The 21,976-nt window shown below is 40.5% G+C and overlaps 1 protein-coding gene across 2 annotated transcripts in view; it reads right to left on the bottom strand.

Moving 5' to 3' along the window:
- EFNB2 (ephrin B2) overlaps positions 1–15,210 on the bottom strand; it is a 47,742-nt gene extending 32,532 nt beyond the window's left edge. For both annotated transcript variants that reach the window (XM_083363140.1, XM_083363141.1), the window contains exon 1: positions 14,183–15,210. In XM_083363140.1, the coding sequence (XP_083219266.1) occupies positions 14,183–14,310 (128 nt within the window). In that variant the 5' untranslated portion in view covers positions 14,311–15,210. The remainder of the gene's footprint in view (positions 1–14,182) is intronic.
- Positions 15,211–21,976: the final 6,766 nt, after the last annotated feature.

Raw genomic sequence — 21,976 nt, 5'->3', positions numbered from 1 at the left:
TTTTTAGTCTTGTGCCTTAACCACTAGATGAATATATTTGATCTCCATTAGGGAGGGAGGGATGTCAGATTACAGATTGTAGACCTAGAATAATAAATAAAATGTAAAAAAAAAAGAAACCACTCTACTCCATATATATTCAAACCAGGATTCAAAACATTTCATAACTATGGCATAAGTACATAAGGAAAAAGTTAATCCATTTACTGATTCATGTTTGGTTACACAAGGAAGCAGCTGGTATGTGGAAGATTTGTTATCTACCAAGTGAAAAATGTTTGGGAGGAGAGAGAAGGGGGGTATTTAAGTTTATTATATGTCCAATATGAAATTAGCAATGGTAATTCCGGTTATTCTGCTAATATGTCTAGCTATGAAACTTGCTACCTACACTGAACTCTTATGTGAGAAACTCCAGTATGCAAGAAAAAGCTTAATTCCACTGAAATACTATTTAACCCAGCCTTCAAAAAGGCATCAATAATAAAATTAGAGTTGTGTCTTTAAGAAATGGATTGTGAATGGCTATGGAACTACTAGGAGAGAATGAAGATACACAGATACAGGGAAATTAGATGCTTACTCCCAGCTACTTCTGAATGAATCATGACTGCACCTCTTGGCAAAAGTCCAACTGTTGACCCCATAACCTCATTCCACATTTACTTGTCCAGATCTCAATTCTCAGCCTCAAAGTTCTCTCTCTTTCCCTTTTAAGTATGCCCTGTTTTCAGAGGAATAGGCTGTTAATAGAAAAGGCAAGGAAGCCGTTACTGAATTAGGTTCTTTGAAAAAGCACTTTAAGAATGTGCTTTAAGGAAGAATCTGAGCATTTCTAAGAAAAATGTGGGGAAAATTGCATGCTGGGCTGGGCAACACAGAAAAGAAAATCACAATTCAGTTGAATGTTTATCATCAAAACGATGGTTTTTACACTTTTTACATGCACAAAACACATAGGAATTTTTAAGACCGCTAAATGCAGGAGAAGAGTTGCCCAAAATAACAAATTAATCAGTAATTGAAATAACAAATCAAGAGTAAAATGAGAATCCACATTTTTTAAAAACAAAAAACAAAAGGCTCTTCGCAAAGATAGGATTTTCTGAGTAGCACTTTACTGCCCCCTTTTGCACTTTAGCATTAGAACAGGTCTGAGCATGAATGTCCTTCTGTGAAGAATCCCCGTGAAAGAGCAGGTAACTAGCGCAGAAGATTTACAGAACTCCTAAGCTGCATTTTACAGCCTTTACATTGCTGAATATGTTAGCAACTAGGATGACAAAGCAAGTTAAACAAAGAGCTTAGGAATCAGGATATGCAAGGTTAAACCAAACATTCTATTTTTCTGTAGGCAAATCCACACTCGATAGGAATCTTTTCTGCTATTTTACATCCTTTTTGAGATGTAGGAATGAAAAATACACTGCCATTTAAATTGGTTTGCTATGGTTACAAGGAAAGAGAGCAGGAACCAAAGGCCACTATAGGATAGCTGCAGCAAGGTCCCAAATGTTAAAAATTATTTTTCAAGCCGTGCCTTTCATACAATGTCATGCAAAAATAAAATAGCGCAAACTAATTCAAATGCCCTCCTACCTAGTTCAGCTGTTCTAAATTACAATCACACAGTCATTTTATTAAGTATGATGATACTGTATCCCTGCATACCTGTGTTTCTTCTTTTTTTCTTTTCCAAGCCCCTCCAAAAAACACTTCCTTTGTGGCTCACTGTTTATAAACATACAGTCCTGATAATGAGAAGGAAGACACATTCTCTCTTCATAGAATCCATGAATAAACCCTGTATGTGCTAGGCAACTTTATATTTAAACTTAATCCATTTCCCTGTCATCTTAAAATTACTAAACAAGTCACAATAATATTACATTCCACTGCTCTTAACAACGTGCAACTGAACCTTCATTGTGATGAAAGATAAAATTTAGTTTTCATTTCTGCTGCCACAAAATGGAAGAGTCTGATGCTGTATTAAAGAGGCAAGCATGTGTGTTCAAACTATACAGCACTAACATTATTTCTGTGTTACAACAAGGTGATCATTTTTTCAACTATTGTTATAACATGATTACGGTTATAATAGTTATAACTATTGTTATAACATACTACTTGATATGGAAACTTGTTGAATTGTGTAGTAGGATGCTGGTAAACGTTCTTTGTTTTAAAGGATGTAAAAGAAAAAAAAATGGAATTTGAAAGAAGATAGCAAAAACCAGCTAGTTCGCTTCATTAATGGGTGTGGCAACATAAGCAAAGCTAGCAAAACCAACCCAGAAATAATTTTCCATTGCTGGTTTATCAAAGATTCTTACTCTTAAATTCCTTTGTTAGTCAGAATGTAAGATGGCAGTTTAAAGTTTGAGGCTCCTCTTAATTATATTTGTGGCTTTTTTTACTCCAAGTTCAAAAAGAGTGGTGACAATCATGTCATTGGCTGGAATGTCAGACAACTGCACCTTATAATACAGGAAATTCTAGTTTCATTATTCTTTGATGGAAATTTGCCTGAGTAAGAAAATCACATGCCGGACGCTGAAACTTTAAAAAACATGCTGTTTTCAAGCTGGGATGTAATACACTAGTTATTTCTTCACCCTGGCAATACCTATATATAAAGCTAGCCCTATTCAAACAACTCATTCTTCTTTTGGAACTGAACTTGCACTCACCACCTTGCCCTCCAAAGAGGATAAGTCCAACATCTATATACCATCAAGAAAAACACCAAGTTATAAATAAGGTACTTTAAGTGCCAATTTTACATTGTTTAATGAGAAATAAAATCACTATACATGATTTGAATAGAAGTAAACAATTTATAAACTATGTTATGTAGTTTAGATGTGCCCTTGTTTTACATATAATACTAAACCATAATGTACGTGTGTTTGTTTCTTTTTAATTTGTACAATGCATTTGTACAATGCATGGTTTTTTCTTACTGGAGATACATGCACAGATCACACTACACCCCAAAACAAGCCAACCAACTGTATGGGATATTGTTACTTCCGAAATAGATATTTCCAATATCTATTTAGGTCAATCTATTGCCATATAGAGTTCGTCTCCAAACAGTCAAAATTCCTGATTCAGCTCTAATTACTAAATTCGTTATATGCTCAGTGATTTGTATTAAAAAATACAATCACTTAGAAGTAAAAAGTATTTAAAAGCCCGCAAAATACATAATGCCACAAAATTTATAAATGTTAAAATATAAAGATGCCACGATGTACAACAAACTGATTTAGGGTTAAAATCAGAAAACAACCAAATAGTTGTGTTGGACAGTAACACAACTAACTACACTGCTGAATCAAAGTGAAAACTTGTGTATGGCTATTTCATGCATTCAGTGTAAAGTTTATTTGAAATTATGTGTATACTTAACAGGACACAGCACTTATGTGCCACCTATAAAGCATACCTATATTGAACAATTATATTAAATATTTAAGGAGGTAATTCTGCTCAGATATCAATTTCACCACCACAGATGTATAATACTTCATGTATGGTTATCAAATTAAACTGAGCTATAATCCTATATTTCCTGAAGAAAACCTCTCCAAATCCAGTGGGACTTCTGTATAGACATGCTCAGGGCTGCACCATTATTTAGGGCATTCTTATTTCACCAAAGCTAGGTTTCTAAAAGATTTCATGAAGTGTCACCAAGTCTTCTTCATCTAGGTATATTTTAGCAAAAGCCTAAGTTGTAATAATGTGTGTTATTAGCACCACATTACTAAAAGCAGATTACCACAAAGGTTTTATTAAAATCTATTTCTTTAATCACTGCATATAACGTATGCTTTAAGAAAAACATGACAGTGACACTAATTTTGCAGATCCTAAAGAAACAGAAATTATGGTTACATCTGTGTTTTAACCAATCTCTCTTGCAGAACTTTGGGTCCTCACCAGGAACCTGATTTTTTCCAGGCTCATTTCACCAATGAAATCTAGAATTCTCTTGAGGAGAAAAAAAAAACCATCAGAAACAGCACCAAAGAATAAGCAGTGCAGAACAGTTAAACCAGACTGCTCCTGGAATATAACTGAAAATTAATTAAGCATGAGGAAAACAAATGGAGAGGGGACCAAAATGAAAAAGATGGAATCTCCTTCCTCCCCACCCCATGCTCTTAACTCTAAATGACACTTTTACCCAGTCAAGTACTTTTTGGGCACCACTATGGCAAACATAGGTGGCCTTATTGGATAACTCATCTGAGAGTCAGCAAGGCAACAATGTGAAGATACATACAGTATATGCATTACTTTCCAGCTAGATTTTTTAAATCCAACTTCACACATGAAAAACTCAGACAAGCATAAAGAATTTTAAAATTTAAAAGTGAAAAGTACCAGCTACCTAGAAAATGGACTGGACTTGAGATAAGTGTTTTTGGGGGAGGTCAATATGAGTCGAGGATTGCTTCAAACACCATAGTACTCTGTGAGAATAAGACAGCCAGCCACTTCCAGGATGGGTTGCTTACATGAAGGTCTATATACGAAGTGGCCCAGAATGGCAGGTGAAGCCAATTTAAATATAGGATGCAACAATCAGTGGTGGGATTCATATATGTGAACAGCCGGTTCTCTGTGTGGATTCCACTTCTGGAAGTTTATTCTGGGCCTGGGCAACAAAAAATTAGCTACCGGTTCTGCCGAAGTGGTGCAAACCGGCTGAATCCCACCATTGGCAACGATACTCTTCACTGCGCCAGGCAGTGAGAAGTTGGCTATAAGGGGGACATGGCAGACCTGCCTCTTCTGAGTTTTTCTTTTTTTCTTTTCTTTTTGCTCAGTATCTTAATGTTCCTGCCATTTTTCATAATTAAAAAAAGAATGTGCTGCTGGAGGAAATGGGATAGCTGGCTCAAATCAGTATTGGGGAAAAGTGATAGGAAAGCCACAAGCAGTATGCATAATCTCATCTAAAATGATAATGGCATTACAATAGTCCCAGAGCCATAGGACTCACTTGCCTCATTTTTCATGCTTGAGGTTTTGCTAGATCTCTGTTATTTAAAAAGTGCCAAAATACACTTTCATCTGTAACATGAGGTGTATACAATGGCTAGAGTCTGACAGAATTTCCACAAAATGGTGGATGATTTTATTTGTCATATTTATATAGTTGGCCATCTTTCTAACTCATAAGGAACATACATAAAAATTGATGTTCTATCAATATTTGCTACAATTCAGAATATGAAAATTATAAGCATTAAAATTAGTTAGCTATTTCATTCCAAGCGAAGTCTTCCACAGGATTTTTATTATTACAGTAATGAACGGCAAGGTGTTACTCACTGATTCTAAATAATGTAAAAACTGGCTTATGCTTGTCTGTTGCTTCTGCTTTAATCAAGTATTTTATAAGCATTCAAAGAGTCAATATTTATGGTTCATTCTTTCTGTGAAGCTTTATGAACCAAACATAGAAGACCATGTACATGTTTTATGTCATTTATTTGTATATTGTTTTATAATGCAAATAAACTGTAGTATTTTCTCTTCTGTAATTATCCAAAATGTCTACAGTATCTAAAATACAGAAAATGATTGGGTAAGATTGGCTATTTTGGATCCAACTTTTTTAAAAAAATGTTCCAATTATTTTAATGAAAATAGACTTAAGGACCAACTACATCTCTTTTGGAAAATGATAAAACAATGTATTAACAATGGTGCTTCTTTTTACGGAGTAGATAACATGTAGTGCTTTCACACATCAGGCAAATCAACTACGTATGTACATTTAAAAGCCCAGAGTGCTCCAAAAGTGAAATGCCATGATGTAGTCCCTGACAAATTCCCATATCAATTGTAGAAGGCTTTCTCAGTGAATTTGTCAAAACACCTTTCTTTTAAGCTGTTAGAACTCCCACAGACACTTGGCTGGCCCCTGCAGGAACAGAATTTTGAGCTAAAAAGATATTTGGCTAGATTCTGAGAGCTCTGATGTTCTAGAAAGATCATCAATCAAAGGAGGAATGGGAAAGGGACTCTTTTAACAGGATTAGTTTCATTGGAATCAAAATAAGATAACATTTATTGTCATTTTTTAATGTGAGCACACTGGCCCACATTAAAAATGAAATTCTTGCCTGCTCCGAAAAGAAAGTATGTACCTACCCATATACATACACAACACACATATGCACATGCTATATACTACACACATAGCATACCTAATGTAGGAACTTACCGTACCTTATAAGATAGCAGATAGTGCATCAATTCAATCCCATCCATGTTAATCTTTTGCCACTTATTGGACTGGACTTCGAACTTTCTTTGGCCTTAACTTTCAAACAGGGATATGTAATAGTTCAGATCCAGTTTATCCAAAAATATTTGGATTGTAGAACAGTAGTATACATTTGGACCAAGTCTATTCTCAATGGAGGAAGTTCAGGGAATGGCTTTTGAGAAATCACTATCTCCCTGCCCAGTCTATCCCAGAGTTTAGCCATGGAGGAAATCCCACTATGTGCACAAGAAGTTAAGATATAACTTCTAAAAATTACAAATAAATTATATGCAGTACTGAATGTAGTAAGAAACTCATAGCTGTGAAAAGTTGGATTTCTTATAATCTAAGTGAACAAGATTTCTACTAACGTCAGAAGGTAAATCAAGATATGAGTTTATAGGAATAAAACACAATCACAATAATATTCAATATCATAAGAAGGAGTTTGACCTCTATACAAGAAGTTATTCCTTGCATTTACCAGCTGCCTTAGTCTGTGTGTCAAGAAAGAAATCAGCACAACTTATCTATGGGCTAACGGCTTCTTCACTGCATTGTGAAAATTCCTTGGAAAGAGATAATAGAGTCCTCCAGCTGCAAACTTCAATGCAAGTTCTCATCAGAACAAAGATGTACAAGTAAGAGCAATGTTAAGAGGTACATGTATAGATGATTTCTAGAACGAACGTCGTGAAAAAACATACTTGACAACCTCTGCATAGAGAAACACTATAAATAATTGCCTCTTCTTGATGTATCACAATGTACATAGCATTATCTGCAACATTTCAGAAATGAGACATGACAGGTAGGTTCGAAAGCTAAACGTTGGATAATGGTTAGCAAACAAATGACATAGGCTTTTGCATTATTTCTTTAATCACTTTAACCCTTGTTCCAACAGAAAGCATAAGGCCAGAGTAATTCAGCTGCTTCTTTTGTCATATGCCTTCCATAAATATGCACCAGTCTGCATTTGAAAGGCTGAAGGAGGCTGCAAGCTTGCTGGACATTTATCATGCCCTGTTCGCTGTGAACAAGCAAATACTTTAGTTGAATAGCCCATTAGCAATCATTGTCAAATGCAGAATGTAAGGTGCTTGGATGTGACCAGCCTTTAAAGCAGTGAAGGGCCTCCCCTGAGCTTTGTATATTATCAGTAGCCTAAAGGGATCTTTCGCTATAAACTTCTGAAGGTTATTGGGAAATACTACAAAATTCTCAATGCTCATTATTACATATCAGCTTGGGATAATTAGACTATTTAGATTTGGGGAAAGAGTAATGGGTCAAAAAAGTTTCAAAAATGTTTTACACAGGAAAACATGTGATTCAGTAATTTTTAACCAGTCAGCCTTCTCCAAATATGCCAAAACTTAAAATACAAAATGGACAGATTGCAACAAGCCTTCTATGATCCCTTAATCCATGCTTTGTTCTATTAAAACATTCCCTTTTCTTGCATGTGATTTACAAACTTTCATTTTTTAATCATAAATATCATAAAAAGTTTCACGGGAGCTTCATATAAATTTAGCCATTTAGTTTAAATCATATGACTATAAAGCTTTTTAATGAACTTCTCTTATTTCTAAGAATGGAGGGCACAAAACAGAATATTTACTTTTGCTTCTCCTGTGGAGTGCAAGACTGAAAACGCTGCCAGAAAGATAACTAAAAGCCTTCTCTTAAAAATAAAAATAAAAAATCACATAACCTCCACTGTACCCATCTCCTACTTTCTTGTTCCTTGCCAGCATGTCCCTACTTGAATCCCAAACAGATTAAGTAAATAAATGTGAAGTCTGCTAAGCCTACAGAAGATATGTCATTTCTAAAGCTGGAATTAAAAAGGAAAAAAAAATGCAGTTGAACCATTCCAGGGTTACAAAGTTTTAATCAATCCAAATCTCAGCAATAAAAAAGGCAGTAAATGAAATCCACCTTTACCATATTAGGCACCATCAATGAACAAGAACTGAGCAGCCTTTCTCTGCTGCTCATCCAGTCTGGCCATAAGAAGTCCTTTATACTTCCTAATCCCACCCCCCACCCCCAACCCCAAGTTTTTCTTTTTTTTTTCTTTTTTTTCTTTCTTTTTTTTTTGCAATTCTCACATAATACCTTGCAGCCCTGAAGCAAGGTCCTTAGTTTCTACATCCCTTTCACCGACATGTCATTTCCAACATCAAGCTAATCTATATGTTGCCATGGTATCCCCCTTTATCTGCCTTTACATCTTATGAGCGGCATGGATTTACCACATTATTTTTTTATCTGAAAGACAGAAAATGGTGGTTTTATTGCCATACAATCAGATTACCGCTGCTAGTTTCTCTATGCCTTTTTACCATACTTCAATCAAAAGGGATCACTTTCTTTATACTCTGCCCTTGATTTACATTACATCTGTAAGGGCCTAGTCTGGGTTGTAATCCCCTTATTAACTAGGAGCGGGGTTGATTTGCCTAAAAATAAAAGCAAATTGTGTCCGACCTTTTCATTTTGTTTTTGATTCGGAACTACAAAATGGATTATCAAAGAAATCCTCAGAGTTCACACGGCTACTATACTACTGAATTCAAAATGAGAATTAAACAAGTTAAACAAGGAGAGCGATGTCAGGGGTTTACATTTTCTACCATGGCTGAAGGACTGAATAGCAGTACTTCTTTGTATACTTTGCCTACAGAGAAAAACAATGAATCTGCACTTTTTTTTGTTTTGTTCCCAAGCAGTTCTGACATAGTCCCTAGCCATCACCCTTCCTGCCTACTTTACACTAACCAAATTCAGAGGGAGGCAGGGAAGCTAGGATATGGTCTTAGACCCATGCTTCAATACCCCAAACCCTTGGGTTTTAATCAAAATACTTTAATTAGATAACTCCCCTTAAGCAAGATCTACTTTATTACATAGAAAAGTCAGACACTACATAGAAGGATGTTCATTGGTGGAAAAACATTTTGTTTACTTCATAAAAAAGAAAGACCAGATTCAGAAGAGAAATGTTTTGATAAGAATATTTTTATCTTAAAACCAGACTGAGGGGGGGGGAGGGAGGGAAGTTTAATAAACTTCTTACATGGTACAATATACTGCCCCTAAATGAATTTCTTTTTGGTTACATTTTCCCCATTAAAAATCATGAGCACAGATTATATTATATAAAGAAAAGAGGGGAAAACTTCCTAAGTCAACTTGACTCTCAGTCACTGCATTGTCTAAAGCAATTACTGAATTAAGATGCCATATGCTAATTTTTTAAAAAAAACTGAAGTAGGAGTTGCTTCCCTTCAGAACGTTTACAGGTAAGAAGCTTTGGGATGTGTGTGTGTATGGGTGTGTTTGTGTATGTACACATACTATATTTCCAACTGAACATGTGCATAAATGGCAATAATAATGTATATGTAGGCAAAAACTGAATGACAAATATAGCCTTTTGCTATAGGTAAGCATGATCTAATTTTTTTTTAAGCTTGAGTTACTCATTGCATCTTGTGTCCTTCAAAGATATTGGAATGCCACTCCCATACTATCAGCCAACATGACTCAGTCTTATGGGAATTGCAGTCCAAATATCTGGAGGTCACTACAATCAGTAAATCTCTTTAAGCATATGGACATTTCTCAAATGGACTTAATCATAGCTAGGACTACACTTCTTTAAACCAAAATTGGCAATGTGGTTTTAAGTGAAATCTGAAAATTATTTTTAATTTCATTATATAAAATTAACTTTCTGTGAGATCAGATAAGCTTTGTATAGATACGGTCTTTCATTAGACCATATATATTTGGGGAGATAATATCCTTTGAGTGATAAAGGTTTCATTTGCACCATCTATAACTCATAGAAAATAATTTTGACATATATACAGTGATTTCCAGGTATCCCTATATAAATTATATTTCATAGACACAATAATAGTTAAGATTAAGAAGCAAGGCTCTGGATTCCTAAATATCATTAAGGTTTACCAGACATATTGCAAGATGTGGTCTCGCCTTGCTCCAATAGCTTTTGTATCCTTCTGAAACAAGACTGTCTGTTACAAGTAGTTTATCATCCTGGCAAAATGCAAGAAATGGTGATGTGAAGGCACTCACAATTCACCCCTATGATTCCCCCACTTTCCTCCTTCTCTGTATTAAAACAGACAAGATTAAACCAAAGTAAATTGCAGAGCACAGTTCAAGGAGCTATTCATTCAGCAGTGAATGTGCATTTGTTTGCCTACCAGAAAACAAGAATAAGAATTTCACAAACAAACAATGAGAGGCAGGCTGGTTTACGCTACTGAAGAGACAGCTTAAATAGGCCCATCAATTGTAGGCCATTTTATCAGTCTCTGACAGGCTGATGTTTATTCAGGCTAACTGCTACAGATTTTATGTGTAATAGGTTATCGGGATACTGTTTGGCTATTTGTTTACTTTTCCTTAGTCAAATTACATCTCGTTAAGGAGAAGAGTTCCACCATTGGCAGAATGTTTGGCTGACACAACTTCTCTATGCAAGAAAGGACAAATTTAAGTAACCTCATTGGTAAGTAAATGTGTCTGCCCTTCACTCTGAAACTCACCTAATAAAACTTCAGTCTGGGATTTATATGTAATTGGGAAATCACCCTACTGGCTACAAAGATTTTTTAAAAGTCAAGATATGCAAGGCAATGTATTTTTGTTGGCAGGAAGAAATTTCTTCATTCTGTCACTAGAGCTATATAGGAGCTTATCTTGTCTTTGTATCTAGTTTTCTAAATGATTGAGAAGACCACAGAAATCGCCTACAAAGAAAATCTGACAGCAAAGCACAACATATGTGGTATCCCTTACTTTAAAAAAAAAGAAAAGCATAGGGCATTTTTATGACAAAGGCATTAAACCACAGCTGGAACATTAATATGAAAGTCTCGACTGACAGCCTCTTTATTTTAACCACTGTTAAATATGCTTGTTACCAAAATAAATCACAGAACTGGAATTTGGGAAATCAGGTTGTGAGAAAATGCTGGTTCACCTTCTCTGGCAATACCTCACATTCAGTAGGACCTGGTCTTGACAAAGTCTCCATCGAATCACTTCCAGGGTAACAGATTTCTAAGTTATTATAAGCTTTCACCCTGAGCTAAAAGGGCTTAATATCAATTATACAATTATGTCTTCAAACTATGAAAAAGCATTACAATGCAATTGTATGCATGGTTACTCAGAAATAAAACCCATTCTGCTGTAAACACATGAAAACTGTGTTTATGACTGCAACTTTATATTCATCATTGGATCCAGGGACTTCTAAGTAGCATGTCAGTGGAAGCAAGGGAAGAAGAAGAAAAATCTCTCTATAAATGTCTTTCCTTTCTTTTAAGGAATAAAATGCTACCCCTTAGGGCTCAGAACAGAAAAGCACTCAGATATACAATATGTTGATTAAAAGTGACAATCGGACTCATTTCACACAGGGTAGGGTTACTAATGCATTTATCCAAAGTGCAGGCCATTTACAGATGCTACCTCAGAAAGGTGAACAAGCTTGAATAATTAATACCAATATATTTCAATCCTATCATTGAGCGCTACTTATTCGAAATACTCCATTTAAGTGGTAAAGAGAGTGCTGCTAATTAAATTATAAGTTAACTTGCTGTTGATAATATTTCTATCAAGTAAAATCGAATAATCAGTTTGATGACAAGGCCCCTCTATTATAAATGGTCAAGTAAATCATTTGATAGTGAAAATGAACCCTTGCTTAAGGAGAAGGGGGAAATAGCACGTAGGCAAGCAAGCCCTGGAAACTGAAGGGAGAAGTACTACAGCACAGCTAAGTGGGCTTTTTATGCACTGGAAGAGTGACCTCTGTAGGAAAAATGCAATCACTAAAGGTGGGAGAATATGCTCCTTTTTTGCCTAGGACTAATCTTAACACTATTATATACAAGGATAACTTCTCCACTTCAACATGCAGTTACACACATATGCACAAGAACTTCATATAAACTCTACTAATCCTTTGAGGCAGATTTCTTTTCTGGTTTAAACTGAGTTTAATTAAAATATTTTCTAAGTTGCAGAGAGAACGCTAAAATAAGCTCTTGGCTTCTCTCTCCAGTAGTAATGAGAGTGTACATCTATCTCAGGAAAGGAAGAAAGTATTACTGAACCGGGACAAGCATTTCATGATCCTACAAAGGATAGGGCAGTTTTCCACATTCTTCATTTAATCAGACTTAACTGAATATTTAATTAACTATATTATCAGGGCCGCTTTGGACAAAAAAACAACTTTGGGGAAAAGAGAGGAATGGCCAGAATCAATAGCAGGGTGGGAGAAAAGTGATGGACATCAGAATATGTTTAATTTTTGAACATAATATCTTAACTAAACTTCTTTTATTTTTAGACTTCGAAGTGTGAAGAATGTGAAGACACATTCAAATGTGTGTTATTTTAGCTGAAAGTAGCATACCCAACTTATGAACTATTTCACACTTGTGAGAAAGACTGTTCCAATCCAGCTGGATTATTTTACAGAGAAGTGTAGTTTGTTCATGCCCAGCAAGCTTAGGTGGTTATGCAGAGAAGCGGATCTCACTCAACATTTTCAAATAAACCACTTTGCTGAGAAATCATGGAGATTAATGTGGCTTTTTTAAAAAAAATGTTTTCTCAAGAAGAGAATTTAATTTCCTCCACCTTTCTTTTAGAAACAAAACACAGAAATTTAACTCAAATAATGGTTTCTTAGACTGCAAAAGTTAACCAGGCTTAGTTATTTGCAGGAAGAAATATCTAATTCTTTGTCCCCCTATATTCTAAGAATAAACTCCTTAGATAAGCACATTATTACAGTATTATACTTCATCATTATATCATTTGGTAGAAAATTCGGAACTCTCTGAACGCCAGAAGTTTATCCCAGAAGCTTTATGGGGGAGGGGAGATGTCTAAATCCACTAGACTTAAGATAGAAACTCCCACCACATGCCACTTTCTAATTATTTGCATCAACTCTTTCCAACCTTTTCTGGGGTGCCTTTTGTCTGTGTTCTGCTTGGATCTCTCAAGACTAGTAGTGGGAAAACATTCGGCTAGGCAAACGTCTTCCCCAACACCCTGGCCTGGTTTTTGCTGACAAAATTAGAATGAGACTTGATTAAACCTGGGAGCCTTTACCTGGGTCTACAAAGAAGCTGGTCTCTTCAATCCCTTCCCACTCTTTCACACAGGTCCCTTCCTCAACAGGCTGCAATCCTGGAAAAAGGATGACAAGTCTGCCTACGAAGGACCTACATTTCTGGCAATCCCACAAGCCAGGCCTGCTACTAACACTCTGCATGGCCAGAAAGCTTCGGACCTCAGCCCGTCATTTGTCGCCCTCCTCGCCCAACAAATTATTCCGACCCCGGTGCCTTTCGCTGGGCTCCATTCTTTTCAAGGAAAGCCTCGAGACCAGCAGGCGGGTCGCGCGGTCAAGAGACGTGCCGCGTTTCGCTTCTAAAGCAGCGGAATGTCGCTCCCACCGATGCAGCGAAGCGTGCAAAATAAAGATCGCGGCACGATATTTCGAGACAGCCACCCCACCCCCTTCCCGCAACTCGAGAGGCTCAGCCGCCGAAGGGCCCACCGAGGAGAGGAAGATCGAGGACCCAACTGCGGCTCCTTCCCCCATTTTGTTCCAGTCGGCAGTCCCGTTTCCCCGGCCTCTCCGATGGAGGGCTGGCCAGATCTGCGACCCCTTTGCACTCCCCGCAGCTCGCTCGGATGGCAGCGTTGCGGCCTGCCTAAAGGGCCTGGCCGCGTTAGAGAGCGAGGTTGCCCTCGCCTTACCCGCCTTCGCCCGGGCTGCGGAGGAAGCGAGCCTCCGCGGGTACTTACTTGGAGTTGGAGGAGTTCCAGTAGATGGGCTCCAGCACCAGAGAGCTGGCCAGCGCCGTCCGGCACAAAAGCACCCAGATCCCCCAGCAGCACCTCCCGAGCGGGGATCCCTCCCGGCGCGCTACCATGGTCGGGGGCGCCGCCGGCGGCTCCTGCCCCAAAGGTTCGCCAACTCCGCGGCGCCCGGGAGAACGGGGACGTCCACAATCCCCCACACGAAGGAGCCACAACCAGAGGCAAATCCCGGGCAGCCAACGAGCTCGCCCGCCTGGCTTAAGTCGTCGAGCGCACGGCCGTCGGCATGGAATCGCAATCCCGAGCTAGAAGAAGGTAGGCGAGATGCAAGCGGCCCCGGGAACACGACGACGAAAAGCACCGCCCGCCGCTCAGTTCTACTGCCGCCGCCGCCGCCGCCGCTGCGCTCGGCTGCTCCCACCTCGCCGCCGGCGGCCACCAGGCTCAGTGCGAAGGAAAAACCGAGCGAGGACGCCCAATTTAATTCCCCGGCGGCGCACGCAGTTTTCTTCGCCCCTTCTATAAATCCACCCGGAGAAAGCGAGGTAGCCGGTGCCGTCCGGCGGCAGATCCGCGGGATTCCATCGCCCTCCCGGCCGCCGGAAAGAGGCTGCTTATTCCTGGCGTCCAAAGGCTTTTCGTCCCCTCTTCCGCGGGGCGAGCCCGGCAAAGGCAGAGATGCCTCCGGCGGGCTCCCAGCACCCGCACCGCCGACGACGACGACGACACGGCAAGGAAGCTAAGACGGAACGAAAGGCCAGGCAGGCAGGCGGCCCTCGACTTTACATTCGCCGTCGCCGGGGCCACACGGAGCGGCCGTTTCCCTTCCCTTCCCCCGCTGCCGCCCTCTTTGCTCCTCTGGTTCAAGGCTCTCTCGACCGCGTCTTGCCGGCTGCCGGGCTTCCTGCCGCGGTCTCCTCTTAGACTCCAAACGAGAGAGTGAAGCTCCGAGTCGCCGCTCTCGCGCCCTGCCTCCTCATTATAAACCCAGCCACCCCCCTTCTCCAGCAACTCTTGCGCTGGTTGGGTGGCGCCTCTGTCACTTACGCCCAGAAGCGGAGCCCACCTTCGAAAGGGGCGGGGCCGGCGAGGGGAAAAAGGGGGGGAGGGAGGGAGGGACAGGTAACGCGCCCTGTCCTCCAGCCCGAGCCACCTCCGCCTGGGTTCCGCTCTGGGGGCCGGTAAGGCCAGCGCTGCTCCCCAGCTAGGCGCAGGTGTGTTTCTTAAGGAATTGGACGCAAGGAGCGTCTCGTTCCCCGCCCAGCCTGCTAGCACGAAAGGGAAGAACGCCCTTCGGAACACCCCAACTTTGCGGCCGCCTTCGCCTTCTTCCTCCTGCCTGAAAAAGCAGGTGGCCTCTGACCGCCGAGCCCGCGACTCTTTAGGTTCGAGTTACAGACGACAGACAGATCGTAGCCCGGGAAAGTTCCTGGCGGACTCAACTGCCGGCAATAAGGAGCGCGCCGGGAGGAGGGGTCCATTTGAACCCTCTGCCCTGTGGCTCGCTTGCGACGCCAGGCTCGCCCGCTGCAATCCTGCTGCTCGCCCAAATCCTTTACTACCGGAGGGTATTCTGACTTTCGAGCTGAAGGCGCAGTTCTCCCGCGCAGCGCCTCTATGTCTCTTTTGCGCCCGCTCGTGGGGTCGCTTTGCAGAAAGCCTTCCAAGCCCTGGCACTGGGGGCTTTATGGGCGGCGCGGTTGGGTTCGGTTGCCGGGCCCAAACGGGCCAAGAATTCATTGGAAGGGAGGCCCGCGCTTAAGTTTGGAGCCGAGTCCTGAAATTAAAAGGACGCGCTAGCCCGGCAGGTCTCGCTTTAGACAAACCAATCGCTGCGTTCTTAGCCTGCAACCGGCTGCTGTGTGTAATATCATAGAGCTACAGCGCCCACTAGCGGACGCTATGAAAACCGCTTCTTATTTTACCTTCGTTTTGGCGATCCTCGGAAAACTTCGCCTTGAAGTCAAACCGGACTTTTGTTGTTTTTGTTGTTGAAATCATCGTCGTTGTTAACTGGGCTTTTTAAGAGATTGAATCTGTTTAGGAATTAGAGGTGAAATGTGCTGCTTTCGATCTGAACTGTCTAATCGGCAGATAGCCAAAGTAAACGAACGCAAATTAAAATCTGGCTAAAACTAGATATAGCCCATATGTTATGAATTATAAACGTTTTAATTGAAGGTTTGAGTAGTGGAAAGGTAGGAATTCGAAATTACCTAAAATGATGTGGATTTCAAGAAAGATAGTCATAAAAATAATTTTGCGGCGATATTAGAAGAATGTGTGATACCGCAAATATACGATCAGGCATTAGAGCTTTATTTGAAAAATACCTATTTAAAAATAAATGCAATGAGGTAAAAAAGGAATTAATTCTTTAGGACTAAGAAGCAGAAAACACTTTTAAATATTGGCTTAACCACAAGGAAAAAAGCAGCTAGAAAATAAATGTCAAATCTACATTCTAAGTTTATTCTCCTTCCATCACTAAAACTTAATGTTCTTGCGCTTAAATAAAATGATACCAGGAAATCATCACAATCAGAAGAAATCTGGGTTTAAATTTCTGGGATTTTTTACTCGTTTATTTAGAGGAGGAATTTTTTTTTAACCGAGTGAAAGTCCCGCTTGCAAAACCGAGTGACTCCGATTTCGCAGCTCCAGGCTTGGCATCCCGTAGTCACCGAAATGGGGTGGCTATAATCTGCTCATTCCTGGGACACTCGCACAAAATTGACACTCGCACAAAATTGACCCGCACAAAATTGCCCGTCCGGGGCATCGACTGATTCGATGCCCCGGAGCAGCCCAAATAGTTTCTCCGGGGGGGGGAAACAATCCTCTGTGCCCCCCCTCCCGGAATTCAGTGCTGCAACACCAAGACCCATATGCGAAGAGAAGCAGAAGAAGCGGGAAGGTGTGGGGAAGGGAGACAACCTTCGTATTACTTCGGTAAGTCCAAGTTACCTTTTCCAAAAAGAAGTGGCCCTCGGTCCCAGAGGCTCGGAGCCCCATCCGAGAAGAAAGTCGGGCAACTCGCCCTTCTGAGACAGGCGCCTCTGGAGCCCTGCGAGAACCTCGAGCGGCTTCAGCTTGAGCGGCTTCGCCAGCTGGGAGAAGAGAACATCTGGAAATAACCACATTGAGGATATTTGGCGGGGGGGGGAGGAAACGAACAAAGTGAAGCCAACCACTTTAGCCCCAAGGAGAACTTCCCCAGAATATTTGGAAGAATTTTTTTAAAAAATGCTTTTAAAGGATTTCAACTTTTTCTGATGTTTATTCATTCAGGAAGACGGTGCCTGGAAATTCGGTGTTCCTCCCCTGTCCCGATCTATTGGATCCGATCTAATTTGCTGAACTGGACAACCGATATGGAGGTGGCTCCAGGAGTCCTTTGGCCCTTGTGGAGCAGCGGTGCGACAAGGCCCAGGAGCTCTGCTCAGGATTGGCAGGGGGTGGGGGTGGGGGGAGGGCAGGTGTGTACTCAGCGATCCGGGATGGGGGTGGCGGTTCTTGAAAGACTCGCTCCGCAGCTGCTTGGACGTCTCGAGGTGGCTTCTCCCGAGGAACCGGGCTGAGGATCGGTTTTGGGCTCAACCCGTTCAGGGAGCCCCGGCCGACAGTTGCAGAAAGGGACGGCCCGACGTTCCCAGGTAGGGCGGCCTAGAAGATACCTAGGAGAAGCCTGGCCGCTGAATGGCTTGTGAGAGAAAGTTTGAGAAGGACGAAATCACTTCCTTGGCCACTTCACTTTTTTTTTTCGGACGTTCCCTCTTCCTCAGCGACAGCACAAATGAACTTTAAGGTTTGCACATTTCAAGGCACCTCGGTAATAAACACGGGAAACGGAAGATTAGAGTTACCAGCTCTGCGCTGCCAAAAATCCGGTCGACCACTAGATGGCAGCAGAAACGTACAGGCATCTCTAACCTTTTCTTCCTGGGGTGGGGGGGGGAAAGGGTTGGGGGGGATCGTTCGGATTTGTACAGCCCCAGTCTAGTAACCCTAAGCAACTGTTTTTTGTTGTTTTTTTTTAAAGATCCTGACGACAATCTCTCGAGCAGATTTTTGCAGGACCAAGTCTGGCTCATCACTAGGGCTTATTGCCCAAGAAATGGGCGACGGCGAGGATTGCCTAAAGCTCTGTCCTGGCGGTGGGAAGCGAGAGGGGCCTACCGCTGCGGTTGCCTAAACCGGGAACGGGTGATTGATTCTCCATTCCCTTCGGGATAAGGAGGCCCGGGCTACCGGCAAGAATTACTCTGATTTGTCTAGCCTGGAAGCGAGCGAAGGGATCGAGCCCGCCACGCGAGGCCAGCGGGGGGGGGGGGGGTGGGAGGGGGAGAGGAAGAGGATCGACAAAGGATTCTTGAAATGGAGAGGTGCGAAGCCTCCAAATTTGGACTTTAATTTCGCTTCTACGTCGGGGAAGCTTCGTGCCCGCTCTCTTAACCCTCGTCTACCTCGCCACGGTTTTACGGTGCAACACAAAGATCTGACGAAATCCAGCCGATTTGAGGAGTATAAAAAGAGGAAGACGGTTTGAACAAATTGACTTGTGAGTGGCAACCAGCTTTTTCTTCTTTGCAAAACTACTCCCTCTGGGAACAAAGGGGAAATTAGCTCAGGGCAGGTCGCCCTTTTAAAGGAGAGAAGGTCTTTTCCTAAGGGAAAAGCACTGTTTTGGGGAGGGTGCTTCCTCCTCCCCGTTTGGATATATTCAACCTTCTGGATCTTTGAAAGTCTCTTGTGGTTTAAATTGGAAATAAAATCTCTGCCTTGGTGACGATAAGACCGTTTGTGTCTGGATAATAGGTAAACAGGCCTTGGATTGCAGACTGGGATGATTTACTTTGACTTCCAAGGGATGGTCCCCAGGATCTAGCTTCCAGGAATTCTTGCTGGCACTGGGCTCTTAACCAAAAAGTCTTGGCCGAACCTAAAATGGAATTACTCTAGGAATCCAGTTGCGTTTGAACTGGCTCCAGAGATGCAAAGAATTCCATCTTTTCATCAGACAGTTTCAGTTTTGCCAGGATGAACTTAAAAGCATGGAGTTAAACCCTGACTAAAAGAATCATTCCTCTTGACTTTAGTTCAAGCAAGGCACAAGAAAAAGCCTTCCAAATTGAACTTGAAGCTTCGTCACCATTTCCTCAGCTGCTGAGAATAGTCACATGCAATACTTCGAATCAGAATCACTCAGGATGCCACACCAGAATCTGGTAACTGTAACCCTTTCTTCTTCTAGTTACACACAGCTTGTTCCATATGCTCAGCCTTTTGGGGGGGGGGAACAGCAGTTGACACCATATTAAACAAAAAAAGTCTAAATTGAGTAATAAAAATGTTACAATTTCCAAATTTGACATTTTGGGCCTAGCAGCAAGACCAATATTCAAAATTTTTGTTACATGTATAAACAGGATGAGATGTGGATAAATTCTGAGCACCTTGCTTTAGTGCAAAACTGAAGTTGTCCCTTGCATGTGGAAGAAAACGTAAGAGATTTAGTGAATCTGCAATAAAAATGGGAATCAGAATGACTTAAGTTTCAGAGATTTGGCAATCTAACTGAAAGTTAAATCAACACCATCTTTCCTGGTAGCAGGAAAGCTTTAGAAGCCAGCAGCATGCCTATTATGTACACCTAGTGAAGAATATTAATCACAGAATGGAACTTCTCCTTGTCTATAAAGATATGGTTTTATTAGACAGCCAGTTACAAAATGTAATTCTGAATGAATCACACTTGGGCACGTTATATACCTAATGCTCAGCCTGTTGGCCCCATTTCTTCACTGCTGCTTTTGCAGTATAGCTGGAAACACCAGTTATACTTCAGCAGGCTTAGCAAGGCTGTTTTTATGGAGTATCTTATGGAACTACAGGAAGAATTGGGGATGTCTTTTTGTTGCAGTTTGATCAAGATGTATTAATTTATTTTTCACATATTTTATTTGGGACATTGCTAACAGGTGGTTTCCGTTAAAATATTTGTGCTGAGTGGCACACGAGCGCTGATTAGCAGAAGTGATTAAATTCCCAATCAGTTCAATATTGTTTCCTGCAACTAAAACCTACATAGTTGTAGGAAATAAAAGTTGCGAAATAAAATGGATACTTGTTGAAAAAAGGGAGCCAGAACTGGAAAACTTTCACAACAGTAGCATTTGTATGTGTATGTAATGTATATTTATATGTGTATGAATATACGTGAGAGAGAGAGCCACTGTTGTGAAGTTTTGTTCATTACTAATACTATTCCCAGTTCTTGCTCCCTTTTTAACAACTTAACATTTATTTATAATATCCATATTCTGTATTGCCAACACTACAAATACCCCATGAATTAAAAAAAAACCCTCATAAAATTATCTTGTAACCAATTCCACATTACATTTTAACTCCATCTATATTAAGTGACGATATTTCAACTCTTTAAAAGCCAGTTAATAACACTCCTTGTCCACCTGGCTGACCTGGACTGACAGGGATTTTAATTATGTTTTTAATTTTTTAACTCTTTTTAATTTATTCTAATTTTAATTTATTGTACAGGGGCCTTTAATTTTAATTTTATCTTAACTTCTGTATTTATTGTATGTTATTGTTGTTAGCCGCCCTGAGTCCTTCGTGAGATAGGGCGGCATATAAGTCCCAATAATAAATAAATAAATAAATAAATAAATTTTTATTAGGGGGCTGTGGAAGAACCATTCCAATGGTCCTTCTGAATACCATCAGGGAAGGCACCATTCAGATCTCCAATGTAAGGTATAGCATGTACATCCTCCTCCAAAATATTATGCTCCTGATCTGATATGACAAGTGGTACTTTCCACATTTCCATCAGGGATGAATGCACCAGGTCAGTTCTATGCACAAAGACCTTACTGGAAGCTAATCAGCATACCCACAACTGGTGCTATATTTTTCTGGCAACTTTCATCTACTAGCAACTTTCCATTTGCATCAACTTTAAGGCACTTATGAAAGGTGGCCCCAGATAGAATAAACAGTATGCAATATTTTTCTTTTTGACAGCCTGTATGCTGGCATCAACTACACCAAGCCCTTCTTCTCCTCAAGGTCAAGCGCAACCCAGAGCATTCAAGATCTTACTAACATTTGACAATAAAGTGCACTCATTTTTAGTGATGGGATTTTTAGGGGAAATAAAACAGCCTAAGTCGTAGCAAAGCAAAACAGGCAAAAAAACTCCGAGACATTATTGCATAAAGTGCACTTCCCAAATGAAAAATTACTCTTTATGAGATAACACTATCAAAATTAATAAAAATACTTCAATCCACATCATGCTTTCCAGAAAGACTTTTGACTTAGGGTTTATGATTAATTCCTAATTGATTCCTTCTTTGAGATTGCCTTGACTTGTGAAAATTTGATCCAGGTTCCAGAATCCTCTGAATATGTACAAGATGCATACGGATGTAATGGGGGGGGGATTGATAAAACCACCCCTCTGCACTTCAGAGAATGCTTTGTGCTTTGGCAAAAGCAAACTTGGATCCAATTCATTTGATATAACAATTTATTTGATATAAGCTGTATGCTTATATCCGAGATCGAGATTTGAAAATGCCAAGTACACTTAGATGGCCATAATTTCAAACTGTCTCTTCCAAAGGAATGCTTCTAGTTACCACATCAGACCAATTAATTTTAAAAAATCTAATGAGTTTTGAAATAATCTGAAACTTCCAGGCATTATTGCTTTATTTTAGTCTGATTAAATTAAGAACAGCACAATGG

The sequence above is a fragment of the Vipera ursinii genome (genome assembly GCF_947247035.1).
Source record: "Vipera ursinii genome assembly, chromosome: 4".
NCBI classification, from domain to species: domain Eukaryota; kingdom Metazoa; phylum Chordata; class Lepidosauria; order Squamata; family Viperidae; genus Vipera; species Vipera ursinii.
Note: the sequence above shows the minus strand (reverse complement) of the source record. Positions and strands in the feature narration are given on the sequence as shown.